Raw genomic sequence first — 19,266 nt, 5'->3', positions numbered from 1 at the left:
GGAAAGGAAAGGAAAGGAAAGGAAAGGAAAGGAAAGGAAAGGAAAGGAAAGGAAAGGAAAGGAAAGGAAGGAAAGGAAAGGAAAGGAAAGGAAAGGAAAGGAAAAGGAAAGGAAAGGAAAGGAAAGGAAAGGAAAGGAAAGGAAAGGAAAGGAAAGGAAAGGAAAGGAAAGAGAGAGGGGGGGGAAGTAGGGGGAGGGGGAGGTGGGGAGGGGGAGGGGAAGGGGGGAGAGGGAAAGGGAGGGAGAGGGAGAGGGAGGGGGAAAGGGAGAGGGAGGGAGAGGGAGGGAGAGGGAGAGAGGGAGAGGGAGAAAGGGAGAGAGGGAGAGGGAGAGAGGGAGAGAGAGAGAGGGAAAGGGAGAGAGGGAGAGGGAGAGAGGGAGAGGGAGAGGGAGAGAGAGGGAGAGAGGGAGAGGGAGAGGGAGGGAGAGGGAGAGAGGGAGAGGGACGAGAGAGAGGGAGAGGGAGAGAGGGAGAGGGAGAGGGAGACGAGAGGGGAGAGGGGAGAGAGGGAAGAGGAAAGAGGGAGAGGGAGAGGGAGAGAGAGGGAGAGGGAGAGAGGGAGAGGAAGAGGAGAGAGGGAGAGGGAGAGAGGGAGAGGGAGAGAGAAAAGCAGAAAAGCAGAAAAGCAGAAAAGCCCCGACAGGTAGTGTGAGTTAGGTGTAAGAGGAAGTATGAAATGACTCAAGCTCAGAGTTCCAATCTGGTGGTGTATGTTAAGATTTGCACTTTGAATAGGTATTTATGCCTGCTCGTTGCTATTTATCATAAGGCAAATGTTCTATGGAAAGGAAAATTCCTTACACGTTTATAGAAAAAATGATCCCTTTAGTATAAGCTGTTTTCAAAACTAGAAAAGATAATCTTATATTTTTCCCTCTAAGAAAAATTATGGTTACAAACCCAAAATGAAGCAAAAATAAAACAGAAAAAGAAAACTATGGATCATCAGCCAGTCAATCAATAAGCATGAATTAAATGTGTGAAGCATTGTGCTAAAAGCTTGAGATACAAAGAAATACAAAACAATTATTCTCCTGGAGGATCTCACAATCTAGTAATTGCCATCATTAATGTAAATCAATGTGAAACTATTAAATTTAAATGTCAGTTTTTACCCTGATACATCCCCACATATTAAGCCAGAATGATACTTTCTATTTGTATATGCAATCTTAAGCTCAATTCCAGGGAATTTTTTTTTCATTCTTTGTACTTGTATCCTTAATGTCTAGCACCGAGCCATATATATAGTAGGCACTTAATAAATATGTGCTGTGGCTGTTTGCCTCTAAAAATTCACATTCTCTCTATCGCCCAACTCCACCCAATACCACCTAGACACACACCTAAGAGGCAAATCTTGGTGCTTGTCCAGACATATACTTCTCCCTTTCCACCTTCTAAGACCACCAGCAGCAGCCCCTGGACATTTATGAGGCTACTCTGACACAAACCTGCAGGTATTTTCTTCCAACTCCCTGTGACCCAACACTACCCACCCCTGACTGTGAGGCGGCAGATGCAGCAATCCTACCTGCCTCCTTCCACCACCACCAACTGAACCTGGACCCAGAATCAATATTAAATATAAACAAGTATAGGGGGAGGTGCTGTGGAGGTGGAATTTGCAGGAGTTATAGGGGTGGGCTCCCAGGGCTTTGTTCACTGCAGCAAGGTCAGACCCAGGCAGACACTGCCATCCCCCCTCATGCCCATACCTCTGCCTGACTTGCTGTCAGCCTTAGCCACCACCTGTACCTCAGCTTCCTCTAATCCACATCATGCTAACTTCCAGCATCTTTCCAACATCACCCCAGAATGCAGGATGGGGGATATTTGGGGAGAGGGCTGTCTAAAATGTATCTAGTTATGCATCATGTCCCACGATTCCCACTGGGCTTCATCAAATAGCCCAGCTATAGCAGCTTCTCTGATATCTGAGAGATCACCCTCCAAAGGGGCTTCCACCATTTCCCCTGCAACTATGGAACAGGGACCTCTTCTTTTTGGCTAATACAGGATTCTGGTGGAAACTTCTGAGAAGGCAACTGTTGCCTCAGTTCATCCCTTCAGACATCTATATATCCCATCTCCTCTCCCATTGAAATTTCTGGCTGACACTGTAGATCCATGTCTCAGATTAAAAGGGTGATAAATGAGCACAGCCAGCCATCTCCCCAGGCAGAAGCCAGCCAGTTGAACACTTAGGTGGTTCCTTAGGGCACACACTGTACCTAGGAATAGAGGAGAGGGAATCTGTCCTATTGCCAGGAAGGCACCACCATGGGGCAAGGGGAAGTGTCCAAAAGGATGCTGATGGACTTCAGTTAAATGTTATAATAGGAGAAGTCTCATTGACTCCAGATAATTAGCCTGGAAAAATGGTGTCCAGGGATGGCCAGGCTGGGGATGGAGAAGAGAGAGGAGAATAGGGGACAGAGGAGAAAGTGGAATGATCAGCTTTGGGTCTTCACTGGGTCAACAATGAATTGTATTCCCAGCAGAAGACAGGAAGGATGGGCTCCCCCTACCCAACTACCCAATGTCAGACCACGACAGGAGACCTATTCACTTTCCAGTCTCTGAACTGACCCCAGGGTGAGCTAACTCCTGTCTCAGTGACATCCAGAACCGACAGCAGGGAGCTGTCACAGAAGTCACAGAAACAAAAAACGTTTCTTTTTTATGTTTATGATTAAGCAACATTTCTTTGGTTAAAATTTTTATTCTGTTAAATGTCAAAATTATATTTGCTGTTTTTACAGTGATTTATAGATGAGGGAAGTTTGTTCTAAAGCTGTTTTTGACCTCACCAAGCAAAATGAAGCTTGTAACCTCAATTGCCCTCCTGTTCTGCTGTGGGTAAATGGCTTACTGTTTTAAAAAAAATTGGGAGAAAAAAGCAGATATAGGGAAACCTATTTCTCCCAACTTATCCTGAGAAGATTCCAGATAGAATGGAAATAAATTCTTCCAAGTATAATTGGAAAACAAAAAGACAATAAGAAGCTAACAGTAGTTGAGGAGGAAGAACATTAGAAAATTCAGCACAAACCTTTGTAAATGGTCCTGAAACCTGAGGGAGAGGGACTATGTTAAAATAAATTCAAATATACAAGAAACAAAAGCATACAAAATGAGAAAGATGTTAAGGATTAAAGGAAGCCATAGAGGTAACCTCAGTCAAAAAAGAGTAACTCCACAATGAATATTAGTAGAGCTACAGAGGAAAAAGTGACTTGGCTTTAAGGACTACAAGAAAGGATGGAAGATGAATAAAAAATTGAGATGAAGAAAGAAACAAAAATTCAATTTAGAATTAAAACAAGCTATGAGGGAAATAAACACAATAGTTTAGAGTAGAAGGCAGAAAACTTTACACAAGTAATAGATATAGAGAATGGAGCAGTTAGAACTTATTTGTTCAGTGAGAAGAAGAAAAATATTCAAAGTTAAAAAAATTTTAAAAAGAAAAAAAAAACACAACATTGACCTGGAAAACATGAAATGTATTAAAATGAAATGTCCCTGAACTTGGTGAAATGTTATTGAAACCATTAACAGAAAATCTAGACACCTCAGCTCTCTTAAGAGTATCAGAGAATCCTGAGACAGAGATAAACTGTAACATCTAAACCATAAGTTGTGGAGACCATGTTTAGTGTTACATAAAAATCTAATGAAACATTGCTGCATGAGAAGTGGCTTAAAGGTTTTTTTTCAAAGTAATCTGAGAAGATTTATAGAAACTAATGAAGAGTACAGTGAACAGAGTCAGAAGAAAAATCTGTATAACAACATTGTAAAAGACAAATATTTTGTTTTACTGTACATATTGATAAATGTATTGCCTCAACCACAAAAACAGAATTTTTACTGGTACATTCAAGAATGTGTCCAAAAAACCCTCAAATCTTTTGACTAAATCAAATCTCAAATTCAAATAAAAAGTTTTTGCCAAAGAACTTTTGCCCAAAATCTTGCCAAAGTTTTTCTTACAAATTAAATATTCATGTTTATTCTCTGGTACTTTGGAAAAAAAAATGTGTTTTGCTTCTATGCTTCTATGCAAAAAAAACCCCAAAAAACAAAAAACAAAAAAAAACTTTTTTAACAAAAAGAATTAGAAAAACTTGGTTCCGAAAGGGAAAAAGCAACCCCTCAGGAAATGTTACTGTAGATTTAAGATCTGTAAAAATGTTAAGCTTCTCTAAGTAGAATAGAAGATAAATTGTTTTGAAAGACCTAAGACCTCTGCTCAGTGCAATGATTAATCACAGTTCTAAAAAGCTAATGATGAAAAATGCTTTTTCATCTCTCCAAACACACTTCTACAAAATAATATACCATCTGCTCTACGAAGAGGAGCTATTATATATTTTGTCATTTTTTTTTTGTCATTGCCTTATCTGTTGTCCAGAGAAATAAGAGATTTAAGATCCAGAATGGGAACATAAATTTTTATATGGCCAGTACAGGAATTTATTTTAAGTACACACACACACACACACACACACACACACACACACACACACACACACACACACTTCTGAAAAAAGATTTGTTTTTCCCTTTTATTTTTTCCCCAAGGGTGAAGGGAACTGGAAATAAAAAATAAGTATTTATTAATTTTAAAAATATGAATATTTTATTATATTTATAATAATTATTATACTTTCTGGGAGGGGAATTGCTAAAAAACCACCATAACAACAAAGTTGTTTATATAACTGTTGATTTAGGGATGTTACATTTCACTTTGATTCTGCATTATCTAAATAATTCCTTTTTTATGTCTTGTAAAAAAGACCCCAGCCTGATGCTAGTGACTGGATTAGGAATAAGGTAAGTCACTCATGTCTTCACACTACCTTTTTCACTACTTTTTGTGCTGTCCCCCACATAGTTGTGACATACTTCAGTGAAAGAAGGGAAGTGAGTTCTGAGGTTGAGAACACCTTCTTTTAGATATATGAGTCATTAGTATTTCCTGGCCAGTAGCCAGTAAGGGGATTCTTCATCATCCTAAAATGCAAGCCTTTTAGGCACTAAGTCACATATGGCCAGAAGATTTCTCCAAAGTATGGTCAACTGGAAATAATAAGCACAAATCTGATCATGTTTCATGGCCCTGATTAAACTAGAAAATAGGATATAGCACAATACTCTCAATCATCACACTGATCTGGATACCTCAACTCCTAGCAGCTTATAATCTTTACTCTTTGATATCTACTCTACATAGCTCTTTTCTTATGTCTTCTTCCTTGCAATAGCTTCCTGTCCATTTAGTAGATCATTCCCCTGCTCAAAGTCTCTCTACAATCTAATAAGGAAAATGGCCTGAAGTGACATTGATTTCATCAAAATAAGATGTAAAGCCATCTGTGACTTCCTCAGATAACATACAAATATTTTGGAACAATTGCTACCTTGAGTGTGAACAGAAGTCGGCTCTGAGATGAAAAAAATTTTTTTTACTTGAAGTAAAGGGGAAGGCCTCAGTCAGAAAAGTTTCACAACTTCTCCAAAATAAAGTGGCATAGGGCCACTGCCCCTCTTTTAAAATTATGAAGCCTAATTTAGATATTGTCACTAACAGTCATCACATCACTGAGTATTTCTTTGGGTTAAAATTGTGGAGTTTCTCATTATCCTTGTGGTATATAAAGTGGGTAAGTCCACTCAGATATGAAACTTTTGGAGCCTCCTAAAAGTTTCCAAATCAAGACATGGTTCTCTCTCTCTTCATTATCTCAAATCCCTATTCTGACACTATTCCTCCCACAGGAATACAAAGTCATTCTCTAACATTTACTCTTCATTGGGGAGCTATGTTTCATAGGACATCATTAAAAGTTAGTTACTTTTGGTCTCTGCTGTGGAAGTACAAATAGGTTACAGTGGGACTCAGTCCCATAAGGAAGTGATGTTTTTAATTTTAAAGGATAATCTTATTATGACTAGCAATTTTTTCCTTCTTCATTAACTTTGCATTCTCTCTGAAGTGACAAGGTCTCTAAAGTAAAAATTGTTTTTTTGTCCTTCATTCTCAAAAAGGACCATGACATCAGGAAGCTGATGTCATGACATGCAAATTAATTGGATTGAAGTGAGGGAGAACTGTGAAAAAGTCACCTGTCTCACTTTGTCCCCTGGAACCATCTGGTTCCAGGGGCAAGAAGTAGAACAAGATGACTGGAGATGGCCCTGGAGGCAGTGGAAGACTTTGGACTTTTTAAATTAAGGTCTTTAATAGATTTCAGTTTGACTAAAGCAACTCCCATTCAGTGATTAAGGCTAAATAAGAATTAAGGCAAAGAATGACATTTTTCTTAAGAGTCTAAATGGAGATGAAAAGAACTAAGATAGATTATCCAGAAAAAGATCTCTGGCCCGGGATCATATTGTGGAGGAGAGAAAATTCAGTCTCTAATGATTATTGCTAATATCAAATAGTTCCAAAAAACGGATCATTAATAATAATACTTTCATATATGTTTGGTTGGATGTATGATCTAGTTGATATGAGCACTTTCTACATATCCTAACCCTATTCATCCTATTCAGTTTTTCATAATCTCTGATTATTATCCTTTTATCCTCTTAAATCTTCTGAAGAGAATCTAACCAATATGGTGGTGTTTGCCATTTTTGCTTTCTTTGACAATATTTTGTGCAGCAATTGGGCTTCCATCTACTGGATCTCATTTTTTTTTCAAGTTTGAAAAAGGTATATATAGGGGCAGCTAGTTGGTGTAGTGGATAGAGCACCAGCCCTGTAGTCAGGAGGACCTGAGTTCAAATTCGACTTCAGGCACTTAACACTTCCTGGCTGTGTGACCTTGGGCAAGTTATTTAACCCCAATTGACTCAGGGATAAAAGGTATATGTATAATTTATAAAATCTAAATACATATATCAATGTGCATTGTTTTTCACTCTTAATGCATTATTGGCTTATATGCTTTATCAATCATAAAGTCTTTGATGATCTATTTAAACCTCTTTTTATAATTCATCATTGGTCATATGCTTTAATGTACTTATGTATTTTTGCAATTTTGCATATTCTGAGAATTTTATGATCCATCATTTGAGACTATTTAAAGTATTGATGGGAGAATATATAGTATCAACATTATCTCATGTATATAGTGCTTTCCTCACAACAATTCTTTGAGGAGAGTGTTATTATAGCCCCCATTTTAGGGGAGAGAAATAGCATAAGAATTTGGGAACATTAAACTTGAAAGGTAGATAGCTCTACAAACAAGAAGAAAAAATCTCAAAGATACTCACATTTTTGTTGTTTCTTTACTTCTTTAGCCTGTCAAAACATTCTCTTGACACTGACAGTAATTGCTTATTAGTATGTATTTATTCATTCATTCATTGTTCTTATGGGAACCAGACTCTTTAAATAACTATATATATATATATACACACATATATGACGTATGTTCTTTTTTTGTTTAAAGAATTTTTATTTTTTAAAATCCAGTTTTATTTTCAGGTTTATATTTTTTCCCTCCTACTTTCCTTCCTTTCATCATTGAGAAAGCAAGAAAAGTAAAAAACCAATTACAAATATGTGTAGTCAAGCAAAACAAATTCCCACTTTAGCCATGTCATATATGTGTGTGATATTAAAATATTATTTTAATTAAATATTAAAATATATTTTATAAATATGTGAATATATCTATGTCTCAATTTTTACAAACACATCACTTCCCTATCATGTTCCTAAAATTGTATTTGGTTATCAAGCTGACCAAACATGATTCCAGGATACTGATAACAAAGCATGCTGTCTACTTCATGGTGGACTCAAGTTGCAGAAGGAGACATATGTTATCATAATCATACAATGTGGGACCTTTTTTTTCTTGGATAAATTCAGCATACTTGTTAATAAGGACTTTGTGTTTGTTTTCAATAGAAAAAACTATGGGAAAGGATAGCTCAAATCAAAAAGATCACAAAACTATTTGTCTTTAAAATATAAATATATCTTTATATATTTTACATTGTATTCATATTTATAGATTATATATTACTCATACACTAAATGTACATAAACATGGTATTTTAAAACAACATAAATGTTCAAAAGAGAGGAAAACATCTTAGAGGTAAGTTCTAAATTTTCAGAAAAATTTTATCCTAAACTTAACATCAAATAAAATTATCTTTTTCACATACACACACATATATAGAATATAGTATATAACATATATAGAATGCATATATATATATACATATTTGATAGAATAGAAAAAAGAGCATTTTAGATGAAACTGTGAATCTCTTTTAGATATTGTTTCCTATTCTCTAAAAATCTAAAATAAATAAAGCGTATAACTTTAAAAGCTGTCCTGTTTATCTGTGACTCTTTCAATTCTTCCTTCTGGTTTTTTATTGTGTTTTTTTTTTTTTCAGTTTATTTTTAAAAATACTTCAATGGGGGCAGCTAGGTGGCGCAGTGGATAGAGCACCAGCCTTGAATTCAGGAGGACCTGAGTTCAAATCTGGTCTCAGACACTTAACACTTCCTAGCTGTGTGACCCTGGGCAAGTCACTTAACCCCAGCCTCAGGAAAAAACAAACAAATAAATAAATAAAATACTTCAATGACCTTTTTTTTTTCTTTTTGGTTACCATATAAGGAAAAAGATAAATGACAAAGGAAAAGAAGTTTAATTCTTCTTGAGCATATGGATTTGCTAAGCAATGCCTGGCAACTGCCAGACAAATCAGGACCAGGTCATCCTCATTTTAGACCTCAATCCCAAATATAGGGGCAGATGGACTTTTTTTATGTTAAAAACAATTAATCAAATAAAGACAACTAGTTAAAAGGAAACAATCATCTGATTTTTGATTGATGAAAGATTAAGGACTTTCTAAGTTTGGAAGGGGAGAGCAAGCAGGTACAAGTTCCAATAAATTGAATCTTTGGGTATGAATTTTTGTTCAATATAACCTAATTTCTTAATTAAAGGTCTCTAAGCCATAAGGAAAGCTGGTCCTGTTTCCCAAACTCAATTCCCACTTTCTCAATTCCTTTTTTCTCCCACCCCATCAACTGAAAATAAGAAAAAAAACCATTAACTTTTAATATAGTCAAGCAAAATACATTTCAACATCATTCATGTCTGAAAATGTGTCTCATTTTATGTTGAGTTCACACTTCCCTGTCAGAAAGTGTGTAACTTGCTTCATAACTGATTTTCTGGAATCATTGTTGATCACTGATATTTTCTTACACAATGTTATTGGAAAATTGTTTTACTGGTTCTGTTCCTTTCACAACATACTAGTTCATAAACAATTCATCTCTAGGTTCTCTGAAAGCCTCCGTCTCATTATTGCATTTAGACCATTAGCTCAGACAATTCCAATTTTGTTTCTCGTACTTTGTTACACCAAAACTGCTGCTATAAAAAATTTTTCATATTTGATTTCTTTTCTCTTCTTTGATAACTTTGGGATAGAATTGGTAATACTTTGATCTATTTGATTCAGTAATAATTTAATGATCTGTGGATATTGCTCTATCATTAGTGTATCTGTTATCCTGAAGGAATTCCAACAATTATCATTTTCCCTTTTTTGCTCATCTTTGCCAATCTTATGGAGACAATGAATAATTGAATATATGTTTCTCTAATTTAGAGATTTTAAAAATATTATTGATAACATAGGTTTCTTCCTCTGAAAATTGCCTGCTCATATGATTTGACCATTTATAATTCAGATAATGGTTTTTGTTCACCTTTTCCTGCTATTTAAAGAGCTTCTTATTTATCTTGAGTAAGAAAATTTAATCAGATAAATTAACTTTAAGTTTTTTTCTCAGTTCATTATTTCCCTTCTATTTTTGACTGTGTGGTTTTCATGTATTTAAAAACATTTTTAATTTTATCTTTTATGATTATTTTTATTATCTTTATCGCTTCAATTTCAGTTTTTTGCCTTTTTCCTTGATCATCTTGGAAAACAACATAATGTTTTCCAAGATGATCAAGAAAAAAAGAAAAGAACTTATGTGTTCTAAAATATTTATAGCAACTTTCTTTCTGGTGGCAAAGAACCGGAAATTGAAGGGATGCCCATTAATTGGGGAATAGTTGAACAAAATGTGTTAAATGATTGTGATGGAATATTATTGTACTGTAAGAAAGGATGAGTTGGTTTATTTTAGGAAAACATGGAAAAACTTGCATGAAATAATGACAAGTGAAATGAGCAGAATCAAAAGAAAGTTGTAGACAAAAACAGCAATGTTGTGAACAACTAAGCTATTCTGAGTATTATAAGTATTTGAAGCAACTTCAAAGGCTATATAAAAGAAGATGCTATCTGTCTCTGAACATGAATTGATAAATAGAAGTATGTACATAGGGTATTGTATATATACACACACACACACACACACACACACACATACATGGTCATACACACAGACATCTGTATCAAATGGTCAGATCTCTAGTATTGGATAAAGAGGGAAGGTAGCAGTTCAGAAGTTTAAAATATAATAAAAAAAATTACATAAAATAAAAAAAAATTTAAAAGCCCAACCAATTACTGCCAGAGTGCTCTCCAGTTTTCCAACTAGTTTTCCCCCAATAATCTTTACTGCAGTAATTGGAATCTTTGCACTAAATGTGGGGGTTTTTTTGTGGTTATTTTTTCCCTTTATTAAAGAACTCACATAGGATTTATTCCCTTCTCTATTACAAGTGCTTTTATTTGTTCCATATTATTTAATTGGAGGAATACATTTCATCTAGCCCAAGTAAATAAATGAAGTAAATTGCTTCAAGTTATCCAAAGCGGCAGAGCTAGGATTCAGCTTTATCTCTTCAGAATGATGAGATATGAAGTGTTCCTTTTGAGAAATGGCTGGACTATATAAGGTGTGTAGAGGGGGTGGGGAAAGAGTACTGTTTAAAGATAATGAAAAAAGTAGGATGGAGCTGGGCTAGAAAGATCTTTAAATTACAAACAGAAGAATTTATCCTCAGTGTAATAGAGAGCTACAAGAGTTTTTTGAGCCCAGAAGTGACATGATTAGATTTATGCTTTAGAAAAATCACTTTGGCAACTTTTTGAAGAAATAGACTGGAGTGGAAAGAGATATCTTTTAAGAAGGTATTATAATAGTTCAGAAAAAGAGATGACAGTCTGCACTAAGATGGTAGCCACTGGAATAAAGAGATGTGTCCAAATGTGAGAGGTGTTGTAGAGATAGAAATAAGAGTAGGCATTGCATGAACGAATATTTGGAGTAAGTGAATGAGGACTCAGGCATGACACCTAATTTGCTAACTGAAAGGCCAGAAAATATTTCTTGACAGAAATAGGGAAATTCAGAAAAAGAGTGGGATTAGGAAGGGGAAAATATTTCATTCTTTTTTGGACATATTTAGTATGAAAGACCTGCAGACATCCATTTTGAAATGTCTAATAGACAACTGGTAATGCAAGATTAAAGAGCAGGAGAGAGACTAGGGCTCGATATTTAAATCTTGGAGTTGGCTACAGATCATGATTGAATTCCTGGGAGCTGATGAAGTCACCAAATGAGAATGATATAAAAGGAGCCTAGTGGCAAACTGTGGGAAGCCTTGAATTTCAGGCAAAAAGAATATAATTTTACTTGAATTCATTGGAAAAGACATCCTGGAAATAGTGAATTTTGAGGAACAAGTATTTTCTAAATGGAGGAAATACAAGGATTGACAGACACAAAGACCTAATAGCTAACATTGCTGCTTATATCAATGAAATATATAAGAGTAAATAGGAAAAAAAAAAGATACCAATACATATATGCAGTGAAATTCTGGGTTTAAGTAAATGTTCCATCTACTTATTAAATAATTCACATTTTTATAGCACTTAAGACCTTACAAAGTTCTTTCCTTACAACAACCTGAGAGATAGGTAGCATGAATTTTATTACTCTCACTTTACAGGTAAGAAAATTGAAACCTAAAAGAATTAACCCAAGATTGCACAGTTCACAAGCACTTGATTCAAATCAGAGATCCTGATCCAAGCTCCAGCATTTTATTCTAAGACAACATAGTGCCTCTGAGTATAATATCTCTTATATTGTAATAACTGACTTCATTTGCTATCAGCTCATAGAATAAAGAGTCAAAGACAGAGCTTTAGGCGCTAAATGACTTTCTTTGTTATTCTTCAAAGTAGCTATATTACAGTAATTTACTCCTTCAGGTACGAAGTGATCTTAACCCAATCAGAATCTTTTATGTTTGTGACAAAGAAGAATTTCTCTTAAATAGTTTTTTTGCAGCCTCTTTGACTTCTTTGTTCCTCAGACTGTAGATGATGGGATTTAGCATGGGCGTCAGCACCCCATAAAGTAAGGATATGACTTTGTCTGTTTCTTGAGAACTTGCTGTTGAGGGTTTGAGATACATGGACAGGGCAGCCCCGTAGTACAAAATCACCACAGTCAAGTGGGCTCCACAAGTAGAAAAAGCTTTGTTTCTTCCTTCACCTGAGTTAATTCTCCAGATGGTAGAAAGGATGAAAAAATAGGAAATACAAATTAAGAGCATGGGAATGGGAAGAAGAAGCACACTGACCACTAGCATAATCATGTCCATGAACAAGGAGCTGCTACAGGCCAATTTCAGCATGGCAAGAATTTCACAAGTGAAATGATCAATCACATTCCCACAAAGAGGCACTCGTAGAGCAGAACTTGTTTCCAGGAGGGCTGTGAGGCAACCAGTTATCCACGATCCAGCTGCCATTTGCACACAGATCCTTTGATTCATGACAATAGAGTATCGCAAAGGGTTGCAGATGGCTACGTACCGGTCATATGCCATCACGGCCAAGAGGACACACTCTGTGGATCCCATGGCAAGAGAGAGATACATTTGCAGAACACACCCCGAGAAGATGATCGTTTTTTCTGTGGCCAACAAGTTCACTAGTAAAGTTGGAATAGAGGAGGATGTGTAGCAGATGTTCATGAAGGAAAGGTTCCCTAGGAAGAAATACATGGGGGTGTGAAGGTGAAAATCCAGGATGCTGATTATAATAAGAGTACTGTTACCAAGCAGTGTAATCAGGTACATTATGAGGCTGAATGCAAAAAGAACCATCTCTAACTCTGGATACTTGGAAAATCCCTCCAAAACAAAATAGGTCCAAATGGTGTGATTTTCTCCTTCTATCATGTTTTTCCTCTTTTATCTGTGGATATGGAAAGAGGTGAACATTTCATAATATTTAATTGAGTGACAGTTAATTCTATCCTTATCAAGGATTATTTCTCTAACTTATATATAATTTGACTCAAAAAGACTGTTAAGTAACAAAGTTTTGTTTGCTTCAAATTCCATACATTTTACAGTTCAACGAAATTACCTTCTTATTTTTCATTACACAAAATTTCCTCTTCAGTGTCCCTATCTTTGCAGTCTACCATGCCTCATATACATCCCCTCTGCTTCTTATTATACCTAATTGCCTTCAACTTTCAGTTCACATGCTACCTTTTATATGAGTTCTTTACTGATACCTCCTCCCACAATTATTGCCTCCTCTCTGAAACTGCCTTACATCTGTATAGAATGTGTTTTGTATATGTTTTTGTGATTACAAGTTATCTTCCCCCAAAAGAATATAAGTTACTTGAGAACAGAGAAATTTCATTGGGTTTTGTTTTGGTTTTTCTACACCCAGTGCCTAGTACAATATCTGGCACATTATTATTGTTCGATCATCTTAGTTTTGCCTGATTATGACTTCATTTGCGTTTTCTTGGCAAAGATACTGGAATGGTTTGCTATTTCCTTTTTCAGCTCATTTTACAGATGAAGAAACTGAAGCAAACAGAGTTAAACAAATTGCCCAGGATCACACAACTAGGAAATAGGCTAGATTTAATTCAGAAAGATGAGTCTTCTTGACTTCAGCTCCAGCACTCTATCTACCATGTCATCTATCTGTCCCATCTGGCTCAAAAAACCAAGCTCAATAAATACTCAATGATTGGTTATTGGCTGTTTAACTAAAATGACCGAAGATTCAGCTTACTCTAGAAAATTCTATAGTATACTAGAACTTAAAACACTTTAAAAATGTTTCTTTCATAGTAATACTTATAGTTAACATTTCTATTGTGTCTACTGTGTGGAAGGTGTTTTAGAAATGTTTTCTCATTTGATCCTCACAATAACTCTGTGAGGAAGTACTATTATTATTTCCATTTACAATTGAGAAAGTTGAGGCAAAGGTAATATCTTGCCCAAAGTCACACACCTAATAAATGTCTGAGGGAGAATTTGAATTCAGGCATTCCTCACTCCAGGTCTCTCATTCTATCCACTGTCATTATCTAGTTGACTCATAGCAACTCACTAAGAACATAAAATACTTACAGAAAAGAAATGTGAAAAATTCATGTTTATGATAGAAACATACAATTTTATATTCTTTTCCTTCAACCCCAGTATACAATATCCCATGAAATGTCATATCTCAAGAAAATGCACCTCCCTTCCCTACTTCTTTATGAATGTGGGAGACAATCAGTGTGAAACATTGCCTATTTTGGGGGCAGCTAGGTGGCACAGTGGATAGAGCACCAGCCTTGAATTCAGGAGGATCCAAGTTCAAATGCGGTCTCACACACTTAACACTTCCTAGCTGTGTGACCCTGGGCAAGTCACTTAACCCCAGCCTCAGGGGAAGAAAAAAAAAAAAAAAGAAACATTGCCTATTTTGCCCAAATTACTTGACATATTGATTGGTTTTGATGGTCTGTTTTTTGTCTTTCTCTTTTTTAGTTTTTGTGGAATGTGGCTCATTCAAGGAATGGTACTTTTGGTGGAATATGAAGACGAAACATATTTAAAAAATGAAGATGGCATAAAACCAGAAGATATCCATAAAAATATTACTTGAAAATTTTCTCTAAACTGACTATTATTAGTCAGATTTATTTTGAAAAATTAAGTACTAGAGTCTTTGTATTAAAAAAAGAAATCAAACAGCAGAGTAACCATGCTTTTTATAGATCTTTACATTACTAATAAAAAATTTATTTTGGTCCCTTAACTTGCTCCAGGAATTAGCGTAAACCAAAAAGTTTGATTCCATAGGCATCTTTGAGGCCAGCCAGTTTATTTCTCATTCTTTCTACAGCATCCCAAGAGGTGGTCAACCTGCCTCTATTTAGTGACAAGGAACTTATCTTTAAAGACAATCTTCTAATTTTTAGGAGATGCTGCTTTAGATTGAGAATAAAATTACCTTCCTGTAACTTCTACTAATCGATTATACCCTTCAGAATTACATGAAATTAATTCAATTCTTCTTCTACCTGATAGTCCTTCAAATATTTGAAATGATTGATCATAATATGATCGATCACATTCCCCTAAGTTTGATTTCTTCCAAACTAAATAAGCTTTTAAATGCCTTTGCTCACTAGTATTTTCTTTCTTCCCCCATCCTCTGTTTCTTTCTCTACTATATTAAGACTTACATAAGTCCATCATCCTAAAAAAAACAAACCCTAAAACTTGGGGCACTCTCTAACCACTGTTCCATTTCCTTCCTGTCTTTATGTCAAATGAATGTTTAGCATTCATTGTTTCTATTTGATTAGCTCCAACACCCTATCCCAACTTCTTTGTCAAAGGCATCCCCTTCTCCCAACTCATCACACTCAAAAATTTAGAAGGAAATATATTAATTATTAAAACAACTTTGAAAATATAAACTTTGATATTAAGAATTCTTCACCTCACCTTTTTAATACCACAAATATCTTTGGGAATCTGGTGAAAATGTAAGGACTCCTTCTTAGAATAATTTTTTTTAGAAATTATAATTGCTTATACTTGTTACTTGAATAAATTTTAATTTAAATTTTTAAAAATCCATAGTCGAAGGAAATGCTGTTTCAATTTAACCACTATATTCATAGTTATCCTGAAATCTATCCCTGCCCCTCTCACATGACTTTGATATTTCTTGCTTGTTAGGAATACAGATAAGGACTGATCTGTAGTCTCACTAATATAGAAAACTAAGAAATAAGGACACTGTCTACCATGCTGGTCAGCACCTTCTCTGCACCTTAAAGCCTTAATAAGTGTTGGAACTCTGAGAAGGTAAGTGAAGATACATGTCCAGTCTGCATCACAGGCAGGATTTGAATTTATTATACTTTTTTCTTTCTTTTCAGTTGTAGTTTTTCAAAAAATTACCAGAATGTCCTAAATTTCGGTGCTAAATTGTGCTATTGATGTAACTAGATTGAGCCTGACTTTCTGGGATACGAGGTTGTGTGGAATTCAATAGCAATGAGTAAGTCAGAAGTGAATATGGCTTGTTAGAGTATCCCAATCATTGCCACTCTGTGAAATGATGTTAGCTTAGCAGTCCACAAAATTTGATAACTCCAGGAAAAAAGAACATACATTAATATTAAAGGTTAAGAATGAGAAAGAATTCAATGCAAAGTCCAAACTCACATATCCATTTCTTTCAAAATTGTTCCAAGACAGTAGAAAACCTTCAAAGAACTAACTATTAAAGCTATGAGCAAATTTAAATCTTCTGTTGATTTTTGGGGATTCCTTTTAGTCCCTGAACAATTTAAAGTTTAGAAACTAAAATGTTCAAAGAGAAAAACTTCAGATGTCTTGGGCATAATGTCCCAAAGAGCTAATTACAAAGAATTTCTGTTAATTGACACTGAATTCAAAAACTGAGATTCCTGTATTTCTTTCAGAGAGTTTATGCTGTATTTCTTACCTATTAGTCAATCAACTAGCATTTGTTAAATACTATATCTGCCTGGCACAATCCAAGTACTGGAATACAAAGAAAAAGCAAAACCAGTTTCTGTCCTTAAGAAGCTTAAAATCTGAGCAGAATCAAGAGAGCTTTGTACGCAGTAACAAGATTATGTGATGATCAGCTGTAATAGACTTGGCTCTTCTTAACAATTTGGTATTGCAAGGCAGTTCCAATAATAGATTTGGGATGGAAAATGCCACTCACTAGAGAGAGAACTATGAAGATTAAATGTTTATCAAAGCATAATATTTTCACCATTTTGGGGGATTTTTTTCTTTATTTTTTTCCCTTTTTAGTATGTTTTTCTTCTACAACACAGCAAATATGGAAATATATTTAAAAGAATTGTATATATTTACCATGTATCGGATTTCTTGCTGTCTTGGGAGTGCGGACACTAAGAGAAGGGAGGAGAAAAATTTGGAACACAAAGTCTTAAAAAATGAATGTTGAAAATTATCTTTACATGTATATGAAAAAATTAAAATACAATTGAAAATTTTTAAAAAATTTAAATGAATGTTAAAATTCACTTACATGTATTTGCAAAAAATAAAAGATTAAAATAAATTTACATCCTAACATGGTGGCTTGTTGAAATATGCAAATTAGCATTATGAAAAATGAAATATCCACTGAAAATGTCTTGGAGAGTATTTAACAACTGGTTCTTCAAAAAAAAATGTACACCTTCTTAAATTAATCTACAATATTTACATTTTATCCATCACTTTTAAAAGTCTAAAAATCAATAAAAGAGTAAATCAAGTTCTCAATTTTAGCATTTGCCAATTTTTGAGGTGTAGATACTCACAGTGAAAATTGAACAATAGTCTCTAAAATCTGTTCACATTTGTTCCAGATCACCCCTGCATCCATCCCCTTGTTATTTTTAAGTTCTTTCTTAAATGTTTATCTGGTCATACTCCTCTCAAATCTTTGGTCATGGAATAGAAAACATCACTTAACAAATCAAACATTGAATGAATAGCTTATAATAGCTTAGAATGAATAGAATAGAATATAACTTTTAGTCATAGGCAAATTATCCTAAATAATTAAAGTACACTGTACATACTATCCATATTAGAGTTGCAAATAGGTAAATTTATAGCCTCCACCAAGGAGCACAATCTAGAGAGATGCATAAACCTCATTATCCATAACCCCTGGAATGTCAGCCTGCTCACTGTCTAGGTAGTCTTAGCATTTCTGTCATGTCCAACTCAGTGATACTCCTGCAACCCTCATACACACACCTCTTGTAGGTGGGTCAATCTTAGCTATCAATCCCAAATATGGCCCTCAAAATAGCCCAGGCTAAATAATATTGTCTCTATTTTCTAATAAGTCAGGTTTTGTAATTCCTTGTTATTTGCAATCTACACAGATGAAGTCAACAGTGCTTGAAAACAGCTTGGATATGAGGGATGAGAGGCAGTGAGGAATCCAGAATAACTCCTTGATTGAGGGACTGAGAGGATGCTCTTGCCTTCTATAGTAATAGGAAAGTTGGGAGGGGGGAAGGTTTAAGAGGAAAGATAATTATTTCTGTTTTAAATATAGTGAGTTTTACATGTCTACTAGATATCCGGTTTAAGAGGTCTAAAAGGCAACTAGAAACGTAAGACTGGAAGTAAGATGAGATTCATCAGTATAGAGATAACAATTAAATCTATGGAACTTGATGAGATCACCCAATGAAATATAGAGGGAGACAGAATAGGCAGTGACATAGAAACTTTTGAAGAGGGAATTCAAAATAGATAACTTAGAAGCTCTATTTTTATAAGGACCACAGAGAATAAAGGAGAAATAGATTAAATGGAAAGGCCATAAATCCAAGAATAAAAGTCCAGAATAGACAGGAAGGGAAGGGAATGAGGGAAATCCTTTTTAGAAAAGATACAGAAAATGAAATTTAAAAATTAACAAATGAAATAAATCGAAGGGGAGTCTTTTACTTGATTATTTAATAAAGAGAAAAAAGAGGGAAGAATCAGAAAACTATACAAAAAGAATAAAGGAAAAGGAATTAAACAGTAAATAAAAACTCCAAACATAGGGAAAGGTATAACAAATAGCAAGTTAAGTGTCTGAAAATGAAGGGAAGAGAGCTGGTGGGAATAGGACACCTTAAAATAAATTAAGATAGAATAATAGGAGACAAAATATTGTACGTACTGAAAAAGAGGGGGAAATCCTAATTTGGAAAAAAATATATTATAACTGAATGAAAAAAAATAATAAATTTAATTCATAATTTTAAATGAATGTATTAAACAATAAAAAAAAGTGATAGATTGGTTAGAAAAATGGAATCCCATAATCTGTTGTTTACAAGAAACATACTTAAAAATCAAAGACATATTAGAATAAAAATATAGAAATGGAAT

The 19,266-nt window shown here is 34.8% G+C and overlaps 1 protein-coding gene across 1 annotated transcript; it reads right to left on the bottom strand.

The window, feature by feature from the left end:
* Positions 1-12,288: 12,288 nt before the first annotated feature.
* Positions 12,289-13,233, bottom strand: LOC141555186 (olfactory receptor 2K2-like). Its single transcript, XM_074287865.1, has one exon. It carries the CDS (start codon positions 13,231-13,233, stop codon positions 12,289-12,291), a length of 945 nt encoding a protein of 314 aa, XP_074143966.1.
* Positions 13,234-19,266: the final 6,033 nt, after the last annotated feature.

The sequence above is a fragment of the Sminthopsis crassicaudata genome, chromosome 1 (genome assembly GCF_048593235.1).
Source record: "Sminthopsis crassicaudata isolate SCR6 chromosome 1, ASM4859323v1, whole genome shotgun sequence".
Lineage (NCBI taxonomy): Eukaryota > Metazoa > Chordata > Mammalia > Dasyuromorphia > Dasyuridae > Sminthopsis > Sminthopsis crassicaudata.
The sequence above is the reverse complement of the archived record's forward strand: the minus strand, read 5'-3'. Positions and strand labels throughout refer to the sequence as shown.